Source organism: Pelecanus crispus, chromosome 9, assembly GCF_030463565.1.
Source record: "Pelecanus crispus isolate bPelCri1 chromosome 9, bPelCri1.pri, whole genome shotgun sequence".
Lineage (NCBI taxonomy): Eukaryota > Metazoa > Chordata > Aves > Pelecaniformes > Pelecanidae > Pelecanus > Pelecanus crispus.
In genome coordinates, this window is record NC_134651.1 from 25,318,574 (window position 1) to 25,342,694 (window position 24,121).

General features: G+C 40.2%; 1 protein-coding gene across 1 annotated transcript in view; it reads left to right on the forward strand.

Moving 5' to 3' along the window:
* LOC104025469 (glypican-5) overlaps positions 1-24,121 on the forward strand; it is a 416,865-nt gene that overhangs the window by 128,636 nt on the left and 264,108 nt on the right. Inside the window, exons 4-6 of the mRNA XM_075716973.1 lie at positions 9,657-9,787; positions 14,454-14,513; positions 16,400-16,525. Coding sequence (XP_075573088.1) covers positions 9,657-9,787; positions 14,454-14,513; positions 16,400-16,525 — 317 coding nt within the window. The remainder of the gene's footprint in view (positions 1-9,656; positions 9,788-14,453; positions 14,514-16,399; positions 16,526-24,121) is intronic.

Consider the following 24,121-nt stretch of genomic DNA (forward strand, 5'->3'; position numbering starts at 1 on the left):
TCTGGCTCAGGTTCCTAGTAGTTCATTACAAATTTTTATTTGTTCATATATGAAGAACGAGTGTTTGCAGTCAACTTGGCCAGTTCTTCAAAATCATTCCTGCAATTCTGTTGTAATTATGATTGCAATAACTATGTATAGAGGAACATAAGACTCCAGATGGGTCAGACTAATGGTTTGTTCTACCCAGTTGTCTTTGGCAATACCAAAATGAGATGCTGTTTAGGGAGAAACACTCCCTCTTTCAGTAACCTCTCCTTCATGTTGATTCATTTTGTCATTGGGCCATCTTGTGAATTCTGCTGCCTGGCAGCTGAAACTCACTAGAACCAATAGGACTGACTGTGTTGGGGTGATGATCAAACTAGCTGCATTCAGTGAAAAGGGTCCAAGTCTTGTCTCGGAGAGCTCTTGGGCATCATGACCAGCCAGGTTAGCTCAGTTGGTTAGAACATGGTGCTAATAATGCCAAGTTCACAGGTTCAATCCCTGCTTACTGCAGGGGGGGTTGGGCTCGATGATCTCTCAAGGTCCCTTCCAACCCAAAGCATTCTATGATTCTATGATCATCAAGAAGTAAGGTACAGATCAACGTTGCTGAAGTTAACTGAGAAAAAAATGGCTTATTTATAGCTCCTTATGTGACTGTCTTCTAAGCTGACTTAAAGCAAATTGAAGAGGGACACACTTGTTTTTTGCCTAAGGATATCTGGGGAGGTACCTGAGTCTAAGGAAAGATCTTCTTTTGCCTGCGCCAGCTGGTGACCTACCTGAATCATGGGTTACAATCCCTTCTGCTTGTCAGTCCCCTGCTGCTAGAGGTTGCCAGCCCTCATCGCAGTCAGTGATGGAGCTATCTCCAACTGGGCCAGCTCAAAATGAGCCTTATTAGCTCAGCTGAACGCTGGTACCAAGGCTTGGCTGCTTTGACTGCAGAGGCCTAAGGAATGTCACCATCGGGACCTGCCAGCAGAGGTGGGTGCTGCTGGGGAGGGGACAGCAGCAGGCGCTGGGGCCAGCTGGTGATGGTGGTGGTACCGCCTTTGCACTGGGAACCAGCCTGTGCTAGGGACTTCTATCTGCAGCGGTAACTGCAGCAGTTTGGTGTTTAGTCTGTACAACACTTGCACAGTAGGGAAGCCCTAGAAGGATATGAGTGTGTTTTCCTTTTTTTATGTGCATGTATGTGTGCGTTTGTAAGATGTATGATCTTTCTCCACTACTTTTTGTACTTGGTTATTGAATCTTTGCAGAACAAACTATGAAGGGTTTTTCTAAGTTACATTTTAAGCTTGCAGGGATAAAAGAAATTCCAGTAATGTTTTGATAATTGCTTTCACTTAAGAATGGGAATAAATAATAAACACATAACATGCAATATCATTTTGATATTCTGTAACTAATTTGAAAAGTGATAAAAGGGAAATTTGAATAAAATCTTTTAATTTATTTTCTTCTTATGTTGTCTTTAAAGTTATCTAATTTTTCTGAGAGCTTTTAAAGTGACTCACTTGGATTGATTCCCAATGGAATTTTCTTTCCATACTAGATTATTGTAATTAATTATAAAAATAAGCTTAACCTTTCTAGGTTGTCAATATCTAAGGACAGATGTCACAATAACAAAGGCTGACTGTCAGGAAAGATTAGGACTGAATCTTGGGAGTATTGTGGGGGAGGATGGGAGCTGTTGTTACTTCTCAGGTGGTGTTAGTATTTTGTTTTGGCCTTATAATTGATTACCACTCCTCTTTTCAGCTGGGTAAATATATATACAATTTGAAGAAAAAAGTTTTAAAAGCTCCTAACAAAATAGACAAATTTATTGACTTATGTGTGCTTAAAAGATTTTACACGTGGAGATAAACTGTGGATAGTTTGATATCCTGACCAGTGCATGCAATTTGAAAAGCCAGTGAGACAAGGAGAGAACATCATTGTAATTTACAGTGAAAATTGGTTAGATATAAGCTGTATAGAATTCTTGAAATATCTGATATCATGTAAGGTATTTCCTTATGTTACTTTTTTCCAGGAATCTTCAACTACTATGCTAGTGAACAAAAGTTGTATGTGTGCATTCAGATGGAGACTTCATGGCATGCCCAGTTGCTTGGCTCAGTACAGATTATCTAACAGCTCTTTCTTAAGGATGTTGTAGAATAAGGCCCCAAATTCTTGTTACTCATCATTTGCATTTTTAATCTGGGAGAAGGCCTTGTAGACTTTGATTCATTTGAGTAGCTGCTACAGAATTTGACCGTTGTGTGTGCCCAGCGTTGGTGCCTGGAAGGATGTTTCTTCTGCTGCAAACAGAACCTACAAAAGGCAGCATTGTCGATTCACACAAGCACAAAACCTCCTAACACATAGCTTGCTTTTCTCTTTTCAAGAACCGATTTCAGGCCTGTTTGCAGAATACTACTGCTACTCCACTTTTGCTGAACACTCGTCTTTCTCAATATATCTAGCAGCCTGGAAACTTGACCTTCTTAGTTAAAAAGGAGGAAAGATGAATTGTTGAACAGATGTACGGAGTCTTTAAGTAACACTTTTTATTCAGCAGTACTGCTTGGCCTTGTAATACCTCAGGTTGGACCCTTAGAAATATGTAAGAGGAAGTTGATTGCAGCTCTGTAAATTATTCTCCTATAAATTCCATACGCTTGAAACCTGCCCCTTTTTGACTTGAAGCTTGTGTGAGTTCACATCCTATGCAGTATTGAAAAGCCCTATGACTGATTAATTCTACTTCTCTCCATACAACCCTCTTTATATGTATACCTGTAAAATGGCAATGCATTTCTGAGTTTGGAATGGGGTGCATGGGACTTCATGTACACTACTAGTCCAACTGCCTAGCTGATTGAACCTACCATGCAGTTAGGGAGGTCCTCTGAGATCTTTTGGGCTACTGCTCATTAAAAAAGAGGCAATAACCAGGTGTTTCCTTAAGGAAGACATTACAGTTTGTGAACTTTTGTAAGGATACTTGTTCTCCAGTCAAAAGCCCTAGGAATCACTTCAGCTCCGTGACTTGCATCTGCCTGTTCTGTACTAGGGTGGCATATTTGTTCCTGTTCTGGGCAAATGTTGCTCTAGCAACTGTGTTATATGGCTGAAGTATAACTGGTATCCAGTTTTCTTTAATTTTTCCTTGGCCTTGAAATGGCTGCCTAAATTTTATAGCCCACATTTTTAGCCAGGGAATTTATTTGAGCTTTCTGGATTTACTGATTTCAGGTTCCAGCTTTTTGAGACTCTAAATAACCCTTACACAGTTTTTTCCCTTTTTGTATGGGGGGATATAGTCCCCAGAGAAAAAGCATGAGGGTCTTAAACTATAACTTGTTGTCAAACAACTCTGCAAGCTGACATCCGAATTTTTTATAGTTGATGTTTCCAAAGCTTTCTGAGGCAGGAGGCACTTTTCAGTGTTAGCACCTGTGACAAGACTTCCTCTTGCAGTTAAGGAGAAGCAAGAAGATATTCTCGGAGTTTGGTTGTTGAAGTACCTTATCCCTGTGCACTTGTACAGGGGGCAGAGTTTCCCTGGCTTTGGGTAGAACACCAAAGCATGCAAGATCATTGAAATAGATGGGGTTAAGTTAGGGTACTGAAAATAGATTTCAGCACCAATTAATCCATGTCAGCTCTGTTAAATAGGGTTCCATTACTTCTGTATCTTGCTAAGACAAGACTACTTTCCTGTTGATTTTTTTTTTTTTTTTTTTTTTTGTGAGGAAGATTGTGGGATCTGCCTAAGAGTAACAGGAGCCCAGATGTTTCATAAAAGTATCAGGATGATATGTATCTCAATATCTTTGTACTTGTCTATCATTTTTCAGGATATGCCTATAGTTTCTTCTCGTTTCCTCAGAATATGAGATCTTCCTTTTACAGGACTTTGTTGTTTATTTCTGGCACATTTGTATCTTGATTCCAAAACTGAACCTAGAAATATTACTGTAATTCAAATCACTTGATTAAAGCCAAGTATTTCCAGACACAGCAGAGAACACACAGAGCCTTATTTCTTACAGATTTAAATTCCAGGGCTGGATTCTTTGATGTCTAAGTAAGTGTCAACTCCAACAGAAGGTTTTTCTGTCCCTGAGGAATTCATAATGCCAATCTCCTTGGTGGAATCTCTAGTATCTAGTAACGGTCAACTTCTCTAACTGCCAGTTTTCAGAAGATTTGTAGGAAATTAATTTACATTAAATTTTCCAATAGACTCAAGATGAGAGAGAGGAAGAATGCTCCCCTCCCAAGTGAAATACAACATGTTCCTGTAGGAAAATAAACTAATAATCCCATAGTTTGTTTATGTATTACTGAACTTCGCTACCAGCAAAATGCTGCATTTGTAATAGGTAACATATTCCATAAGAGAGAAAATATTTAAAAGAAGGCAAAATCAAAGGTTATTTGCTCTCTTCTCCTAATGATCTTTCTTATTCTCTCAGCTATTGCCTCTTCATTGAGTGTAAGATTTTGTTCAGTAAGGTATAGACAGTGGCAATGAGCAATAAGCCCTGGCTTACATTTTATCAAATGTGATCCCACTCATCTTTTGAGCATTGGAAATTAGCATTTTGCAACAATACTATAGTAATAGGTGACAACCACTCCAAAGGAGAGGATTCTGTGTTTACATAATGAACTTCAGTTGATGGCTTGGTCATCAAAAAATGACAAGCAAGATATCTGGATACGAACTTGGTCCAATTCACAAATTCCTGTTTTTGCCAGTTACAGGGTCTCGGAAAGATGACTTCTGGAGTGCGCATCTCCCATTTGGAGGCTGTTTCCTCACTGTCTGACACCTCTGATATCACCATAACTGCTCTTGGGTCCCAATTAGATGGAATTTTATCTTGTGCCCTCAGTAATAAAGTGATAAGGGTGTGTCTGACCCAAAAGAAATGAGATCTCAGGGTGAACATGCAAGTCTGAAAATTCAGACCTGATTTCCTCATAACCCAGTGTTTCTTGCTTCCCTCACTTCAGACGTGGCAGCTGGAACCAGCAAATGCCAATTCTGACTTGAAATGCTTTTGTGGCACATGTGGTGCAGGGTACAGCTGTGCTGATGCCTGGACAGCTATCAGGAACCTGGGTTGAGGGGTGTAATTTGTCAGAGGTGTTCACCTGGATGCTGGGTTTTTGCAGAGCTGAACTGGGTTACAGATCAGGGCAGGGAGGAACTGCTGGAAAATGTGTCAGCATTTTAATAATAACTCAAAGCTCAATCACTAGAAAAATCTTGTATTTTAAAATACTAAGCTTCCCATTACAAAATCAAAGAAAATTACTGTTCTGAACTACTGAAAAGGTCTCCTGCTTTAGAGAGACAAGATTCTCTTGGTATCTAGAAGGGCATGACATTTTTCCCTTGTTTGATTATATTAAATATGACCTCAATGTTTAAGTTGCTCAAGCTGCAAGGGTTCAAAAGATTTTGGATGAGATTTTTTCAATTTATTTCGTTAAGCCTCTGCAATAATTGTAAATAGTCATTCTTTTAAAGAACAAATAGTAAGAGGTCAAATAATCCATATATATATGACTCTGTATTTCATTACAGAGGAAAGTTCACAGCAGAAGAAATGTGGCTATGGTTGTTAGAAAGGTACATATTTAAGAAGAATCGTTGGTGTTTAAGTAAAAAAAGCTTTAATCTAAAGAAAAGTGTATAGAATTGTGAAACGTTGATAATTCAGAAGATAATGAGGTATGAGGAATACTGATTTTCAGCTACAGGTGTTCACTGTTAGAAGGCAGACTTGATTAGATATCGTCAGAGAGACTGGAAGAATGACCTTAGTGGTGTTATAGTTAACAAAGGATGATTTTCTCTCAGCATGTAATTTGATTGGCAGGCTTATTTTTCAGTTTAAAAATCAAAGAAATAAATGAGCTTAGTCATTCTATATGTTGATTCCTGATTATTCTGAGTACTAAAAATTGAATTTAGGAAAGGAGCAATGGATTTTCTGTTTCTACTAATTTTTGTTAAATTTTATCACAGGTATCTCCAGTTCTTTGCAGCTAATGTTTTGCAGTTCTCTTGTCTTTCACTGTATTTGGTATTTTTTGTTACTGTGTCAAATTCTAATGTCCAGTGTCAGTAGAGGAATGTTAGCTTCTGTTTGAAAATAAATAAATAAATAATCACTTAGTTTACACGTTCATACGTACAAGGAAATAAATCTTTAAAATCCCGGTCACCATTTTTAGTAGTGCTATTTTTCCTTTGGGTGGTGGGTCTTGATTCATGAGCTCTGAGTTAAACCGACAGTGCAGTTGTCTGGTGTCCTTAGGATGGGAGGGGAACATTCCATGTTCTTACCATTGTTAACAGACAGGTAATTTGTAGCAGTAGATTCCAGATGTTGCAGTTCCAGAAAACACTTTTTTTTTTTTTTTAATGGCATGCCTCATACTTTTTAATTTATACAGCATTAACCCAGTTTTCATAGATGTCCTAGCTGGAATTTTAAGATGGTTTTCTGTACATGAATGTTCTCATTCTTGCCATCAACTTTGTGACTGCCAAAATTAGCTGGTAAAATTCAGCCTTTTCTCTTATTTTGCAGAAAAATACACATCTCAGTGAGATGTCAAAGTTAGTCCACGTGAAAAAATTAAAAAAGAAAAATCAGGTTTCTGTTTAACTTTTCCAAAATCCAAAACAAATATGCCAAATAGGGATAACTCAAGAGCCGTGGGAGACAGTCTCTTGGGAGGGAGTTTGGTCTTTGCATCCAAAGATGTAGGGTACTCCCACCTTCACGGGCATAAGTTTTCAAACCACCTGTACACATCGTGAGAGCGGTGGTGGGGTGAAACCCTCTATTCTTGCCGCCTCGAAGAGGCTGGGAAGGAAGAACATCTGGTGATTCACACTAACCTTGAAGAAACTTCATGCTGGAACAGATGGGAAGAAAAGAGGGCTGAGGAGCTGCCAGCCTGGTCCTGCTGGAACTGCCCAGGCCCCTGCAGCACAGGTAGGACCAGCCTGGGGAGCTGCGTCTGGGCTGAGCTGCACAAGGAGGCCAGGTCATTGCCCGGGCACAGGGCGAGCTGTGGTCTGCCATGGGCCCCTGCTGTGACACCGGAGAAGTCACTTTGTACCTCCGCACCAGTTTCCCATCATTTTTTTTGTTCCTTTAAGTGTCAGATGCTGTTTGACAGGGACTACCTCACGCTATTTTTTTTTCCTCCCAGTAAAAGGCAGTCTGGATCTCATCGGAGACGTTTAAGAGCTACTGTTATTAGAAATAATATATCATTATTGTATGTTCCATCTTGTTAATCTCACTTCAGATTAAAATGTCTGTGCAGTAATTTAAATTATGGAACATTGCTAGTGTTTCTTAGCATATTAATAAGAACGGCCTGCATGACAAAAAAACGTGAATGTGATTTGCCCTTTCATTTAATGAATTACTTTCTTTTTAATGGAGCAAAACTGGTTAAAATTTTCCACTGAGAAATATTTTTTTTCCTTAAAATATTGTGGTTTTGTTTGATATGCAGGAAACTCTTGTTACTGGTTAAAAAGAAAACCCCAAAGTTAAGGTTTGGCATAGAAAATACTGAAACACTTGTAATTTAAAGAGTCATTTTATTTCTATGGTATCAAAAATACAAATCAAAACAAAGTGAGTATTTTAATTTGGATGCTTAAACTATTGATTGGCAACAAAAGTGATGACTCTGACTCTCTTTGAAACTTCTTACAGGAAAAACAAAAAACTTGGAGTTCTTCATTTCTTATGTATATGAGAATCACATTGCTTTTCCAAACCCTTCTGGTGTTAGTTGCTTCAAACTGTCTTAAATCTATAGTGAATAGATTTGAGGTGTATGTAATTTGAAGACATGAACTTTGTGACATGATGTAATCTAAGATGGATTTAGCAGAAACCTATGCTGGGAATTTAGGTCTGCATGTTGTAGGAGACCTGGGAAACCTGGGTCATGGGAGAGAGCATCCTGTGCAGGAATGTGGTCCAGCTGTGTTATACCCTCTGTTGGGCTCCAAGGGGTTCAAAAGGCATTTTTGTTTTATATTTTCACTTGCATAGAGTGGGATTTCTTTTTTTCTTTTCAGAAGTTTAGAAAGGACTGAAATAGAATATTTTATTTCACAAAGTTGTGTTTTAAAGCAATGCTGTGCTAGTCTCCGGTGAGACCAGACCAGACCAGAACAATATACATAGTGCATGGTGTTGAGTGAGGCAGCTGGCTCCCACTCCGACTGCTGGAGGTATGTCAGGATTAATCCAGTACGTTTGCATTCAACTGCTACAGTTTTAGGTTCTTCACAGCATATTATGCTGGACCAGGCTGTAACTCATACAACTAAAGTTGATGTTAAGTGTCATGCCTCTACACCTTCCAACTTTTCATGTTTGATTGACCTGTTTTTTTCAGAGGAAAATATCTTAGCTTTACATAGCAGTAGATTTCCTGGAGGAAATGGGCTAAGGTAGAGAAAATTGTCCCATACTTGCGCTGACATATACAACATAGTGGTGCAAAGGGGCAGAGAAAATTTTTTTAAGTCGTCTGTAGTCTGAGATATTCAACAGATAGGCAGTTGTGATTCAGTAAGGGTTTTAAAGGTGCAATAAAATGCACAGACCAGCATGAATCCATCTCACCCTGGTTGTAGTGGAAAACTGAAGAAGGGATACCAAATTCAGTGCTGTGTGGGATGGTGGATTCTGTGTGATTAAGATCTCTGGTAGTATCATGCCCACAGTAGGACTTCCTTTGTTGTCTTTTCATGTTTGCTTGAGGATTTAAGTGTAGGTGAAAACATTACAGATTACTTATTTGTGGATTAGAAAGGGAAGAGATTTGTCTTACTATTGTCACTTAAAGCTGTTAGAGCAAATAAATGTGGCAGGATGCAGGAGCAGTGTTAGATCCACAGTGCACAAAGGATAAACATGAGCTTGCTTTCTCCTGGTCTTGTATTAAATTCCCTATGAGAGGCTTCAGGAAGGGCAACAAGGGCAAATGGCTGAGCAATGTTAGTGTTCCAAACCCAGGATCCAAGGCACTGATGATTCCCAGGGTCGGAAATTCTCTTTTCATTCTGTTTTGTCCAAGAAAAGACTTTATTGACAGCGCTTTGTTGATGCTGACATCTTTTGCTCATTTCCTTGTTTTAAGGGAACATTGTCTAGTCAAAGGCTGGAAGACTCAGTTGTCTTCTGATTACAAGCCCCTTCAAACAGCAAATAGACTCTGCTTTCTGTATACAGGGCAGATGTTCCACCAAAATCTGTGTACCCACAAACGGCAGGGTATGTTTCTAAATAAAAGTTTGGTTTGGCAACACTTCCATCAGTCACTATTTCAGCCTGTTTCTAGGTGTGCTATAGTCCAGGTATCCAGTGACAAATCCATGACTGTTGGCTTTCTGGTAGCAGTACTCTTTGCACTACTTCTTAATTTGCTCATTGTTATGCAGGAAACTAGTTTCCAGGTCCTGGAAAGAAGAATCCTTTTTATCCCTCCTCCAGACACCTTTTCTTGCAGTAAACACCAACCACAAGAAACAAGCTGACCTTCGCACAGTTGTAAATCAGTTTCTCCATTCAAACCTGATTTTTCTTTCCCTTCCTTTCATGCAGGTTGATAAAGTGTGTGGACAGCCCAGACAAGAAGAAGGGAACCTGTCATCAGACAGTATAGTGCCAGTGAAGGAAGCGACTGAAATCCAGACATTCATGATGGCTCATGCTAGTCTGAACAATAAAAGAAGGTAACCCTAAGCAACAGTTGCTTTGAAATAAACTCTCTGCCTCACAATTTGTGTTAATGGTTCCTTGCACCATAGCGTTTAAGCCAGAGCCACAGTTCTGTCACCCTGTCTGTGTGCTCTCCAGCCGTTGCCATCACTGAAAGTTACGCAGATGTGTTTCTGGTATTACATTGCAGGTCTCTCCAAGAAAAGCTTTTTACGGGCCAGACTTGATGTCATTACTTAGCACCAAGGTGTTCATTATTTCCAGAAACTTTCAGTGAAAATGATGAAAGCTTTTCCTCAACAAAGTCTGAGTAATTTCCACAGCTGAGTCTAAATTACTTAAAATACAACTGCCCAGGTCTTTAAGGACTTGAGCTTATCCAGGGGCAGCGGGTGGGAAGGAGCAATGGGTGAAAAGGAAAGATTAATTGCCCTGACAAAAAGTCAGTCCCTCATTTCACAGGGCTGGGGAGGAGTAATAAGATCCCTTGCAATCTCCTTGATTTGTTATATAAAAGAGCAAGAGCAGAAACATTTATGTTTAGGCTTCTTGTGTCCATATTGGCTTCTGTTCTTCAGTTGCGTGCCAGTTGAGACACTAGACAGCTGAATTACTGCCACCGGCCCTGGCATGAGTATCCCTGCTCCCAGATCTCCTAGTCTGTAAATTGCAAGTGGGGAGGAAAGGGTGTCTTTGCAATCCCACTCATGATATGTGAGTAGATGTCAGAGCTAACTGACCATAAAATCACAATGACATTTTTCTGGCTAATATGTTGTTCTCTCTAACACCAGTATAAATCTGGAACAACTTCAGCGAAGTGAATGGAATCATGCTGTGCTTATGCCTCTATCTGAGAACAGTATCTAATCTGCCCAGGGAGTCCACGTGTATCTCTGTATGTTGGATAGGTGGATGACAGATGGCAATATTAAAATTTCCATAGCCTGGATTCTGGAGTTTGAGTTGTGAAGATGAGATTTTTATCCATTTCTATTTTAATTCTCATCTAAGCTTGCATGAATGAAGCAAACACTGCTTTAAAAGATAACAGTAATAGCAGCAAGCTAAGTTTTTTGAGTGATAGCAATATTTTTATCCCTTTGTAATTTAAAACCAACACACAACAGTTTGTGCTAGTGCTTGGAGCTAATCAATTTTTACCATGCAAATCAGAGAAAAGAGCATTAAGGAAATTAAATTAATAAATTCAGCAGTAATAATCCAAAGAACAGTTGTAGTACAATTAACAAAATGTGCTTTTAAAAACATGGACCTTTAGGCCATCTTCTGTATAACTCATTGGCTTCACTGGGACTTACATGCTGGCAACCAAAAAGGCAGAATTACCAACCTGTTAACAGGTAACCTCTTAAACAGATGCAAACAGGTGTCTTTAATGACATGATAGCAGTTCTTTCTCAGCTGAGGATCTGCTCCCTCCTCTTCTCAACCATCTAGAATTATCTGGATATTGACCTTTTAAAATTTAAGATCTGTAGATGGAAAAAAAAAAATATGCTAAAACTAATATACTGTAAATCAGACAGTTTCCCAAAATTGGTCTGCACACTGAAAATTAATTTATCCAAAAAATCTAAACTAAGGCCAACCTTACATAATTAGCATAAAACATTATTGAAATAGTGTTGATAGGTATTGTGGAGAACCCATGCACCAAAAATGAATGATGGAGCCGTAATTAGTAAGAAGTGGAGAATATTTTTAAATTTTCCACAACATGCTATAAAACGCATGACATAAGGCTTGTAGTTTGCTTCTTGGAAACAATTGTGAAACAGTAAATAGAGGGAAATACACAGTGATTGGCAACATCACTATGTTGTTCATCATCTATCATTTAATCACATACGATATCAATAAAAAGCAATTTTAGGTAATAAAATTTTGTAATGGATGGGTGAAATGATTCCTGCAGCGGGTTGTGTAAAATGCACTTAGAGTGACAGATAACTGCTACAGGGGATCTAGATTATGAAAGTAATTATGTGAATCTTTTTTGGTGCCATTCCTTCTGGCAATTTAAAAAATGAAGAGCAATAATGTCAGCTGTCTGTCAGTTTATGTACAAGGTCACACAGGGAATTGGTCTGAGTCTGTTGGTCTGTTTAGTAGACATCCCTCCAAATGATCCTTAATTCAAGAGGGATATGGAACATGACTCCCACCTTTTAGAGTAGGGAGAGAAAAAGAGAAGGAAAGAGTCAGCACTCCCCAAGTAAACAGAAAAGCTGTGGCTCATTCCCTTAATGTGTCATAATATTCCCAGGCTCAAAGAGAAGATCCAGTCTGGTTAGCACAACCGTAGGAGACACCGCAATAAAGTGGCCTCTCGTATCTTCTGTAGTACCTGCTTAGAGAATGCCCTTAAAAGCCTAGTGCCAAACAGCTTATACCTACATATGTATGTTTGCTCCAAAGGTATTACATCTTTGCAAGGCCAGTTACAAAATCAAGCTCCTTTTCCAAAGAGTCTGAGAACCTCTGGTTTCAGTTGTTCAGTAGAGCCAAGGCTGCTCATGCAGTTGAAAAGTGGGGCTGTTAAGATGGTGTCTCCTTGCCTGACTGGTCTTTCTTCTGGGTGCATGTTTTTTGAGTCTGGCTGCAGGCAGTCCTTCTCACCCTCTGCTGTTCTGCACAGCATGGTCCTGCATGGTCGGTCCATGAATTCATGTAGCATCTGGATCCTTTTTTGAGGCAGTTTAATCCTTTTCTGCTCCTCTTACTCTCATGGGTTCCTGGGAGTTGTCCCTTCTTTCTTTATTTTCTACTGCATTCCGTTCTTATGCATTTTTTGTTATGCATCACTTACACTAATAGTGTAAGAAGCTGATACTTGAATAAATTTTGCATGATCTTGTGGGAAAACTTTTCCTCTGATTAAGCTGAAAAGCATAGATTTTAAATTTTTTTTTTTTTTTTTTTTTGCATTACACAATCATATTCAGGGATTAACTGAAACTGGCAGGATTGCTGCTGCAGTCATTTTTTTACTGTGGAGGTTACTATAACATATAGTAGAGATGACAAGAAAATTGAAACCATATGATGGTACGCAGAATGTACATGGCATGTACAGAATCTCAATCAGTAAATTAGAATATCATTGCTGAGTTCAGCATAAAGTACTATTCTGCTCAGGGTCCAGACTCCTAGCAAAGTTGAATACCTACCTTTTGGTATGTCTGCTGCGTGTAATATTTCAAACCACTAAATATAGACTGGTTACAGATCTGTATATAAAAATATGTTATGTTTAACAAAGAACTATAGCATGATATTAGGTCCCTAATTGGAGGAAGCAGGCTTTGAAATTATGTTTTGTTGGGATTTCTTTGTTATACTGTGAAGTTATAGATCTTTTATACACCTTAAAATAAAGAATTTTGAGTTTCTTTGGGAATGTTTGAAGTCGATGTCATCTACTTTATTTAAAATTAACTATCTATTGGGTCAGGCATCACATGATTTTTATTAAAATTTGAGTATTAAAGTGCTAGTACAAAACATTATTAATGCCAGATGCAAATTAACTTACTGTGGAAACGAATCGAACATTTCTGACTGACTGGCGAAGGCAGAAGTTTCAGCAGGTCCAGATTTTCCGTTACAAATTCTCATTTCCTTTTTTGACTGGCTCTGTTGGATCACTGCTTCAGTGATGGCAGGTGACACTCACCTGATGATGAGTGCAGGTCCATCCTGTCCTGTGGCCACCCCTGCCGTTAGCTCCCAGAAGGTACGATGGCAACGCCACCGTCGTCCGGGTGTCCTCAGAGCTGCTGAAGGTGGTGCTTATTCTCTCCAGTAAGAGTTAACTGGATTGGCAAGTACGGTTGAACCTGTTTGCAGGGATGCGTTTGCCCAGCTGTTGCCATTACTTTATACATGAGAGTAAAAGTATAAGAAAGAGCAGAAAGTGGTATCAAATCATGTAAGGGGAAAATTGCATTGTGATGTTAATGTTCAACACAACGTTTAATGTTAATTAAGGGACCTCGGGATATCAGTGACTAGATAACTACCAGGGTTATTTCCACAGTTTTTCCTCCCATATAATCCCAGAATCTGTCTCTCCTGTCTTGCAAAGTTTGGGGTTTTTTCAGTCGTGCAATCTGACCAGAACTGAGCAGCAAAAAATATCTGTATTCACATTATTTATTAATAGACAACAAATTGCTCATTGTACCAGAAAATGAATGCTACTTGTTTGTATCCCCCTTCCCATGGTGCTCATTCTAAACTGTTTGCCATTGTTTTCTTGTATAGCTTCATATATTTACAGTTCTTCCATGTGGTATCAGTTACAGTTAATTTAAGTACCACTGAATTTATTTTCAGCTTTTTGCTGTGTGTGCTGCATTTGTAATTGTGCTCTTATTTGAGAATGATTGGGAGAAACAATCGTAGTTGTATTTTTTTTCAGCTTTGCATTGACATTTTTAATTGCATCTATACTTCGGAAAAATCTCATGGCAATTTTCCTCCTTATTTGTTTTCTTATATTATCCTATGCATGTGCTTGATGACTTTTCCTTCAAATAATTTTTACATTTCTCTTTTGTTTCTCATTTCTTTTCCTCATTTGCCTGAATTCCTGCTTCTCCCCTACTCCCCAACCTCTCCTGATTGATGCTTATTCTCCCCGGCCTATTCCAGTTCTCTGCCTCTGAAAGCTTCAAAGAATGACAAATCAAGAAGTTTGAAAAAAATCTCTCGGTAAGAATGAAAACAAGGTGACATACTTTGTTGTCTCTACGCTTAGCACATCTCCATTGTAAGCTGCTGTTTCAGCTGTAATCTAGGAATTGGGATACTTTTGATTACTGCTTTTATACTGTAGGGCACTGGGAAACTGTACATTTTCTACCTAGTGTGTTTAGTTTTATACTGATGAAAAGTAAATATTTTCACTTGCAAAGATTAAGAGTTGGATACAGAATCTTAGTGAAGGCAGAAAATTCTACTTTGAAATGTCAGAGCCCCACTCTGCTGAAAATGCAAAGGAGTTTAAGCCTCTTGGGGTGAGCAGAGTAAGACGAGCTTTAGACTCTTAAAAGGGTGCTCTTTTCCTCCTTCCCAGAAAACTCCATTTTAGAACCCATAAAATCTTTAGCATGTGTCACCTTTCGTAATTGATACCTTAGGCTGTTCTATCAGGTAGGTGGCCTCCTGTCTGGGCCTAGAGCTCATGTTCATAAGCTTGTGGTCAAGAGACAGAAATACCGATTCCCTTGTCGTAAGCCCCAAAATTCCTGCTTTTTTCGTTGCTTAAAATGACAGTTTTCCTGCATTGTTAGGGTAAGCTAGTTCCTTAGGACTATGCGATGACTAATTTATCTCGAGCAGGATTTCATCACACATAAGATAAATGGGATGGTTAAACGCTTTTGAGAAAGCATAAAGACAGCTGTGGGGAGAGGTGACCACTGCCTGTAGGGGTAGATACCTAGCAGTGGACTTGGATATTGTTTAAAGCACCTGTTGCTCCCAGAAGAATAATAAATCCTGACTGGTTTTGTGCCAAGCTCCATCCAGCTGTATCCCCAGGCACCTCTTCAGTGCAGTGTCCCCTTACAGCCTGACAGACAGAAACGTTATAAATGAGAATGAGTCCTTTGGCCTTCCTGATGGAGCTGTTGAGGGACCTCTGAGACGAGCAGATAGTTCTGTGATAGTTCTAGCTCAGTTTGTGTCCTGCATCTTGTTCTCGGTATCTTTAACATGTTATACCAAATAGGAGCTTCTAAAGCGGTGGAGAATTTCTCCTTCTGAAATACTCTCAATTGTGTGCTGAATTAACACTTGTTTTGTTACAGTTTATTTTTATGGCTACCTCAGCCAGATATATATTATAGGTATAATCAGATTATGAAAGAGGCAGCGGTTTGCCCACAAGGCATTTTTCCATACACACATGATCAGAAATGGGCTCTTTGTACTGGCCAGGAGTTTTGGTTATTTGCCAAAGCAGCAGGCACAGCCTCCTCTTAACAGGTGTGAGGTGCCAGCCTTGATGAGAGGGAAATTTCTTTCTAATAAGAATGTGACATGGATAGTGATGATGGGGAGGAATTGGCCCCACCACACTTCAAGGAGATGACTTTCTGTACTGTTGTTGCATGTGTGGGGTACTTATCACAAAACCTGAAATATGCTATGGGTTGCTACCTTTAGGAAGCCTTTTCTACCCAGGAGGTTGTTGACAGTGTTGTTAATTCATCTCACACATGTGCAGGAAATGGAGAAATACTCACTTCCAGTAACAGAGAAAAAGCCCACTCCTTTAATGATGATGTTTTCTCATGATTTTTTCAATCTGTTTATACAGAGGTAGTAGGTGTAGACTTTTTTCAAATTTTGTGTGAGATGTGTTAATGTAATTTGTTAAAACTAATCTTTGTATGTAATAGTGTTTATTAACACTGGACTAGGTAAGACTTGGATGATATGTAGGAGTAGAAATACATTAGAAATAGAAGTTAATCAACTTGGATGACTTAATTTCTGTAAGGGTTCTAAGCTCTTAACCTTGTGGAGGGTTAAGTTGACAGGGGGCTTAAACCATAAGTTCTGTTGTTAAATGTGTTCTTCCTACGTTACAGAGAGTTCATCAATTACATGAAGCGATCCCGACCCTTTTATGCCTCTATAGCAGAAAGGCTGTGTGATGGAGACCTGGTGATGAGAGACAGCTCAACCTGCTGGAATGGAGAGGATGTTGTAGAAAGGTAAAATTATGAGTGAAAGTTTTCTCTAATGGTGAAAAAGATTACTTCATACCCTTCTGATGGTTCAGAAGCATTCTGAGATGTTGTATTTGTCATCAAGTATCTCCTTCATGGTGAATTTGATGCTTAATTGAGCAAGGGTTTTGCTAAAAAGGTTGTTAATGCTGAGTTTTACGTATCTGTATTAAATATAGTGGAACACTTTCTTGAAGGGCTGCTTTGAACAGTCCCTTTCTTTCACTAGAGAGACAGCTCTTTGGCTGTAGAGAGGTCTTACCCTCTAAAGCATGGTTAGCAAACAGTACCTCCATGACTGACTGGAGGTCCCTTCCAGGCTGCTGTTTATATGCTCATTAGTGAAGAGCTGAACGTCATGTTTGGCCATAATTAGAAAACACATAGATCTTCCTGCAAAGGTGTCAGAAAAATACAGTGGCCAGACCATTATGTTTTTAAAAGATTTCCGTGCTATTTCTTTTCAAAGTTTCTGATACAGCACTTTGAATAACAACTGGTTTTGGAATTGCCCAGCATCCTTACCAGAGCATATTCTGCAGGAATTCTTACAAAGTAACAATTAATAAATGCACTGTTCCATGTGGGTAGAGCAGCTAGAAGCTCTGTAGGGTGAAAAGGTACTTCTAGTTTGTCAGCTAAATTTTTTCTGTCTGTATTTTATCACAGTCTTTCCCATCACTCTTTAGAATCCAAACTGGAAAATACACTTGCACTCTCCATGAGCTAAACTTTTTCCTGTCATTTCTGTTATTCTGTATAACATGAGGCAACATTGCCCTGAGGAGGAAAAAGTGGTATTGAAAGTACAACTGTATCTGTTACTATCATTGTCAAAGTATACATCAGTTTTTGCAGTGAGAGATGGTTGGAAGTGTGCCAGAGAATGTTTTCCAAAAGTGTCTTTTTGTCAAAACAGAGACATTCCATGGGATTGTGTTGGCTTTCATGATGTTTCTTTTTGAAGTCTATTTTGTGGTTAGTAGCAGTTATAAAAGATAAAGTTCTAACATTCTGTTTTCTTGCTTGAAAATAGTTCTCATCACTGAAAATTGTTTTGTAGGAAATTATGGAATAATTCCAATGTGGAACAGAGAGAGATGTTACAATTATCAGCTGTCCCATTAAAGGGAGTTCTGACTCCCACACAGCTCTGTTAGATTTCTTATGTGTAAATAACTTGAGCTTAATTATGTCTGAGATATTCAGAGATAAATACATGTCTAACCCATTCAAAGATAACTTTAAAGTTTAATATTTCAATGTATATTGGCATTACAAATTGATTTTAGAAGCATGTATTTGAAGATTTTGGCAACAATGCGGTATTCTAAATATTAATGTATAGTGATTGTACTACTGATTGAAGCTTTTACTGTAAAAGTAATGGAGAGGAAGTGGGGAGAATATCAGTATTTCTAATCAGTATTTCCATTTCAGAGTCCCTTTTGCTGGTAACATGTTGCTGGATACACAGTTAACTTTTAGAACAAACAACTTTCTGGCCAAAAGAAAAACAAGAAAAACAAAACCAAGAAAAATGTTTTCTATATCAATGCTCTGAACAGAAAATTAAATCAAAATTTAGGTTTAAGTTTTATCTTATTTTGTTTCAAAAAACAAAACCAAAATGCAACCTGCTTAAATTGCTGCTATATGTGTTTTAGAAAGGCATGAAAGGGAAAGCTGTTGGTTTTTTTTTCCTTTGCCAGTCTGTAATTTTCCCAGAGCCAGAGACATGTGGAAAAATTTCAGGTTTGAAAAGGGTAGAAAGCTGGGAAAAGTAGCAGGGAAAAGACTACAAGATCTCTCATATTTTGAATTAAAAAGCAAAAACAAAGGAAAAAAAAAGACATCCCAACAATGACATCAGCAAAAAAACCCCTGCCACCAAATGCTGAAATAAAAGCTTAAATTCATGTGTTTAATCGGACAGCAATATGTATACATTTATCAGTGGTGTTGCAGTATTGATTGCCTTAAAAAGAGGAGACTTTCTGAGCAGCCTGCACTGCCAGCAATGCTACACAGCAGCACAAACGTGGCACCTGCTTGCTGTCAAATTTTACTCCTTGCATCATCTGTTTTATAAGCTGGACTTGTCACCAGTTCTCCCCACATAAAATAAAATATAAATATAAAATAAACCTGTCCTGGTGATGCCTGAAGATGCATTTCTCTTTGTTCTTTCTCCTTTCCCAGGAGACCAGAAGATTAAATATCAGCAGTAGTAAACAGCTCTGAACTCAAAATAGAACATTATTCTTAACTCTGTATCAGAAAATAGATGTCTCCAATTAATCTGGTGGATCTCTTGTGAACCTGACTTTAAGGTTACTCAGGCTGTGGAACTGGCAAAAGCTGCGGTTCCTGTTTCCTCGATGCTACTCGCATTTCATAACGCTATTTGAAGGCTGAGCGATATTTATGCTGCATGCTAATTGGCATTCGAACTCTTTAGGAAAAACAAACTCAACCTTTAAAAACAATTTGACACACAAATGCAGCCTGAAACAATACAAAATTATTACTCAGAAATGGGGATTGTGCATTCAGTTAGTAGAGAGGGCACTTGGAAGTCTATCAGAGGCTCTGATAAACAGGATTCTCATTGTATTTTTTATTTTATTATAATTCTCTGGATTGGGTTTTATCATGTTTAAATCAATGCACTAGCAGGCAAAAAAAAAAAAAGCTTGAGCTGCCAGTAAATACACCATGAAAAGAGCCAGGTTGTTTCCACCTGTTTGAGAACATGCTTCTGGCCTGCTCTTCAGATGAACAGCAAAACATGGCTTTGCTAGGAATCCTCTAGTGTCAGTTCAGGGCCTTTGAAGACATTACAAATACTTGGACCAGGAGTAATGTCTCTGTCTTCATTACTCTTTTGAGCAACTTGTTCCTGGAACAAGACTTCATATAAGAAATAGTCTGCGAAGCTAATAAATGGTCTGAGTGTACAAAGAATGCTCAGAGAAGATGAGGCTAGAGCCGAAAAACTGGAAAAGTATTTTGCAAAGTGAAGCAAGTTTGGAGAAATTTCTGTGCTGTAACCTTTTTCTTCTGGCAGTGTATCAGGTGATTATCTCAATACCATGTCAGTAGAAGAGATTGCAGGAGAAGTTGACAGTGTGAAACATTTCGCACTGCCGGGACCAGACACCATTCACCTAAGAATTCTAGAAGGACTAACGTGTTAAATAGTTGAATTACTCATTGTGATACTGTATTTTCTTTAAGACTGTTCCAGTAGCAGATGGTGGAAAGATGTGAAATGTGAAGCCATCATTGTATTTTTAGCAAAATAAGGATTTCAGAAAGATGTCGCCAGTAACCTTGGTATGTAACAGTAAAATCTGTAGAAGCTATAAGCAGATGAACATAATACTTAAGAATCAACATGTTGAGAGTCTTTAGAAGGAGATAACAAGCGTGTAGACAGGGTAGATTGCTATAATCTGCTTGGATTTCTGATAAATATTTGGTAAGGTCCTTCACACAAGGTTGGTAGAGATGAAAATAAGGGTAGGTAATAGATGGTTGTGTGTTCCAGTAGAAAGAGGTCACCAGTGGCACCACATGGGGATTTGTGCTGGAACCTGTGCTGTTCATCTGTCATAAAAGACCTGTGAAGGGGAGTGAATACTGAGGTGGCAGCATGTGCTAATGCTACTAAGTTATCCTGAGCAGAAAAGACAAGGGTCAACTGTGGTTAATCACAGGAGGAACTTGTGATGTGGAGTGAATAGAATCACAGAATGCTTTGGGTTGGAAGGGACCTTTAGAGATCATCTAGCCCAACCACCCTGCAGTGAGCAGGGACAGCTTTAACTAGAATGACTAGGCAATAAAATGGCATATGAAATTCAACACGGGCAAATGTAAAGTGATTCACGTAAGAAGAGCAATCCAAATGTTATATACAGAATGGTGTGCACTGAGGTGGCTTTCACTGCTCCAGGCACATGGCGTCTGCTGTTCTTCTGTCCCGCAGGCTCAGAAAGATAGAGCACAACCGCAAATGTTGTTTGTAGTAGGAGAGGTCTGGAGCACCTCTCCTACAAGGACAGGCTGAGGGAGTTGGGGTTGTTCAGCCTGCAGAAGAGAAGGCTGCGAGGAGACCTTATTGTGGCCTTCCAGTACTTAAAGGGGGCCTACAGAAAGGATGGGGGCAATCTTTTTAGCAAGGCCTGTTGTGACAGGACAAGGAATAATGGTTTTAAACTAAAGGAGCGTAGATTTAGACTGAATATAAGGAAGAAATTTTTTATAGTGAGGGTGGTGAGGCACTGGAACAGGTTGCCCAGAGAGGTAGTGGAGGCTCCATCCCTCGAAACATTGAAGGTCAGGTTGGTTGGGGCTCTGAGCAACCTGATCTAGTGTCGTGGTTTAGCCCCAGCCAGCAACTAAGCACCACGCAGCCGCTCGCTTATTCCCCCTACCCCGATGGGATGGGGTAGAGGATTGGAGGAGTAAGAGTGAGAAAACTCCTGGGTTGAGATAAGAACAGTTTAATAATTGAAATGAAGTATAATAGTAATGATAATAATAACAATACAGTAATGATAATGATAATAATAATATACAAAGCAAGTGATGCACAATGCAATTGCTCACCACCCGCCGACCGATACCCAGACAGTTCCCGAGCAGCGATCGCTGCCCCCCGGCCAACCCCCCCAGTTTCTATACTGAGCATGACGTCATACGGTATGGAATAGCCCTTTGGTCAGCTTGGATCAACTATGCTGGCTGTGCCCCCTCCCAGTTTCTTGTGCACCTGGCAGAGCATGGGAAGCTGAAAAGTCCTTGACTAGCATAAGCAGTACTCAGCAACAACTAAAACATCAGTGTGTTATCAACATTCTTCTCATCCTAAATCCAAAACACATCACTATGCCTGCTACTAGGAAGAAAGTTAGCTCTATCCCAGCTGAAACCAGGACATCTAGTTAAAACTGTCTCTGCTCACTGCAGGGGGGTTGGGCTAGATGATCTCTAAAGGTCCCTTCCAACCCAAAGCATTCTATGATTCTATGTACAGCGGGAGCAACAAGGAGGAGGATCAAGGGCATGAAATGGATACTGTATGTGGAATGGCAGACACTCCAGCCTGACACAGAAAAGGGGAATATGATAGCGGCCTATAAAAATCATGTGTGGAGATGCTGAATAGGGATTTGTAGTTCACTGTCTCTTTCATTACAAGAACAAGGGGCATCTTCTTAAATTAATAAGTAGATATTCCTTTGCTAAACTTTTGGTTAAGCTGTGAAAGTTGTTGGCTCAGGTTGTTTGGATGCTTAAATAATGGACGAATTCATGAGCAAATTCAGCTCATAGAAGAGCAAGTTGTAAAATGACTATCTAAGCAGATAGAAGGCAACCAGGTGCCACATCCGAGTCTTTCTCTAAGAGGTGAGGCAAAAGGTTAGGCAAAAGATTTCCTCTGGTCACCCTTAGGCAGCTGCTTCCATGGACTTCTTTTCTGTAGGGGCTAAACTGCAGGAACCTTTCTCTCCTCAGGAATATCTCTTCAACTGAGCTAAATGCTGGCATTGAATCACTTTCTCCATGCTACATGGTCATGGTAGCTAAACAAGATTTGCTGTCTCAGGCTCATAAATGGCAGGCTAGTACAATACATTGCCCAAGGACTTACCCAAAAGCTCGTCTTGATATTTTCTGTTGATGTCAGATTTACGTCTTTGCACAAAATGTGGATTCCCCCTTAGAACTCCTTTTTATGAAATTTGGCTTTTTGTGAAGTCTTAGCTGCAGTAGAGTAGCCTTGTCAGAGACACCTCTTTCTGCTGCTAGACAAGGGGAAAGGAGATGCGGTCCCACTGGCAGGCTTTTGGGGTGTGCCTGTGTACAACAGATCATAGAATCGTTCAGGTTGGAAAAGACCTTTAAGATCATCCAGTCCAACCATTAACCTAACACTACCAACTCCACCACTAAACCAATTAAGGGTAGAGTAATAATTAATTTCATGTTTCTTGGCTTGGTGGCTGGATTATTTTTAATGAAAGTAAAAACTAGGAATCATTAAGATTGGAAAGGACCTCTAAGATCATCAGTCCAATCATCAACCCAACACCACCATATCCCAAAGTGCCACGTCTACCTGTGTTTTGAACGCTTCCAGGGATGGTGACTCCACCACCTCTCTGGGCAGCCTGTTCCAATGCTTGACTACCCGTTCCGTGAAGAAATTTTTCCTAATATCCAACCTAAACCTCCCCTGATGCAGCTTGAGCCCATTTCCTCTCGTCCTATCGTTATCTACTTGGTAGAAGAGACCAACACCCACCTCACTACAACCTCCTTTCAGGTAGTTGTAGGGAGCAATAAGGTCTCCCCTCAGCTTCCTCTTCTCTAGGCTAAACAATCCCAGTTCCCTCAGCTGCTCCTCATAAGGCCTGTGCTCCAGACCCTTCACCAGCTTTGCTGCCCTTCTCTGGATATGCTCCAGCACCTCAATGTCTTTCTTGTAGTGAGGGGCCCAAAGCTGGACACAGGTGCAGCCTCACCAGTGCTGAGTACAGGGGGACAATCACCTCCCTGCTCCTGCTGGCCACACTATTCCTGATACAAGCCAGGATGCTGTTGGCCTTCTTGGCCACCTGGGCACACTGCTGGCTCATGTTCAGCCGGCTGTTGACCAGCACCCCCAGGTCCTTTTCTGCCAGGCAGCTTTCCAGCCACTCTTCCCCAAGCCTGTAGCGTTGCATGGGGTTGTTGTGACCCAAGTGCAGGACCCGGCACTTGGCCTTGTTAAACCTCATACAGTTGGCCTTGGCCCATTAGTCCAGCCTGTCCAGATCCCTCTGCAGGGTCATCCTACCCTTGAGCAGATCGACACTCCCACCCAATTTGGTGTCATCTGCAAACTTATTGAGGGTGCACTCAATCCCCTCATCCAGATCGTTGATAAAGATATTAAACAAGACTGGCCCCAAAACAGAGCCCGGGGGAACACTGGTCATGACTGGCCACCACTGGACTTAACTCTATTCACCACTACTCTCTGGACTTGGCCACCCAGCCAGGTTTTACCCAGTGAGGAGTATGCCTGTCCAAGCCATGAGCCACCAGCTTCCTAAGGAGAGTGCTATGGGAGACTGTGTCAAAGGCTTTACTGAAGTCCAGGTAAATGACATCCACAGCCTTTCCTTCATCCACCAGGTGGGTCACCAGGTCATAGAAGGAGATCAGGTTGGTCAAGCAGGACCTGTGTTTCATGAACCCATGCTGGCTGGGCCCAATCCCCCGGCTGACTTGCACATGTCTGTTGAGTGCACTCAATATGAACTGCTCCATAATCTTTCCCAGCACCGAGGTCAGGCTGAGAGGCCTGTATTCCCCGGGTCCTCCTTCTGGCCCTTCTTGTAGATGGGCATCACATTGGCAAGCCTCCAGTCATCAGGGACCTTCCCTGTTAACCAGGACTGCTGATAGATGATGGAGAGTGGCTTGGCAAGCTCCTCCGCCAGCTCCCTTAATACTCTCGGGTGGATCCCATCCAGCCCCATAGACTTGTGAGCATCCAGGTGGCGTAGCAGGTCAGTAACTGCT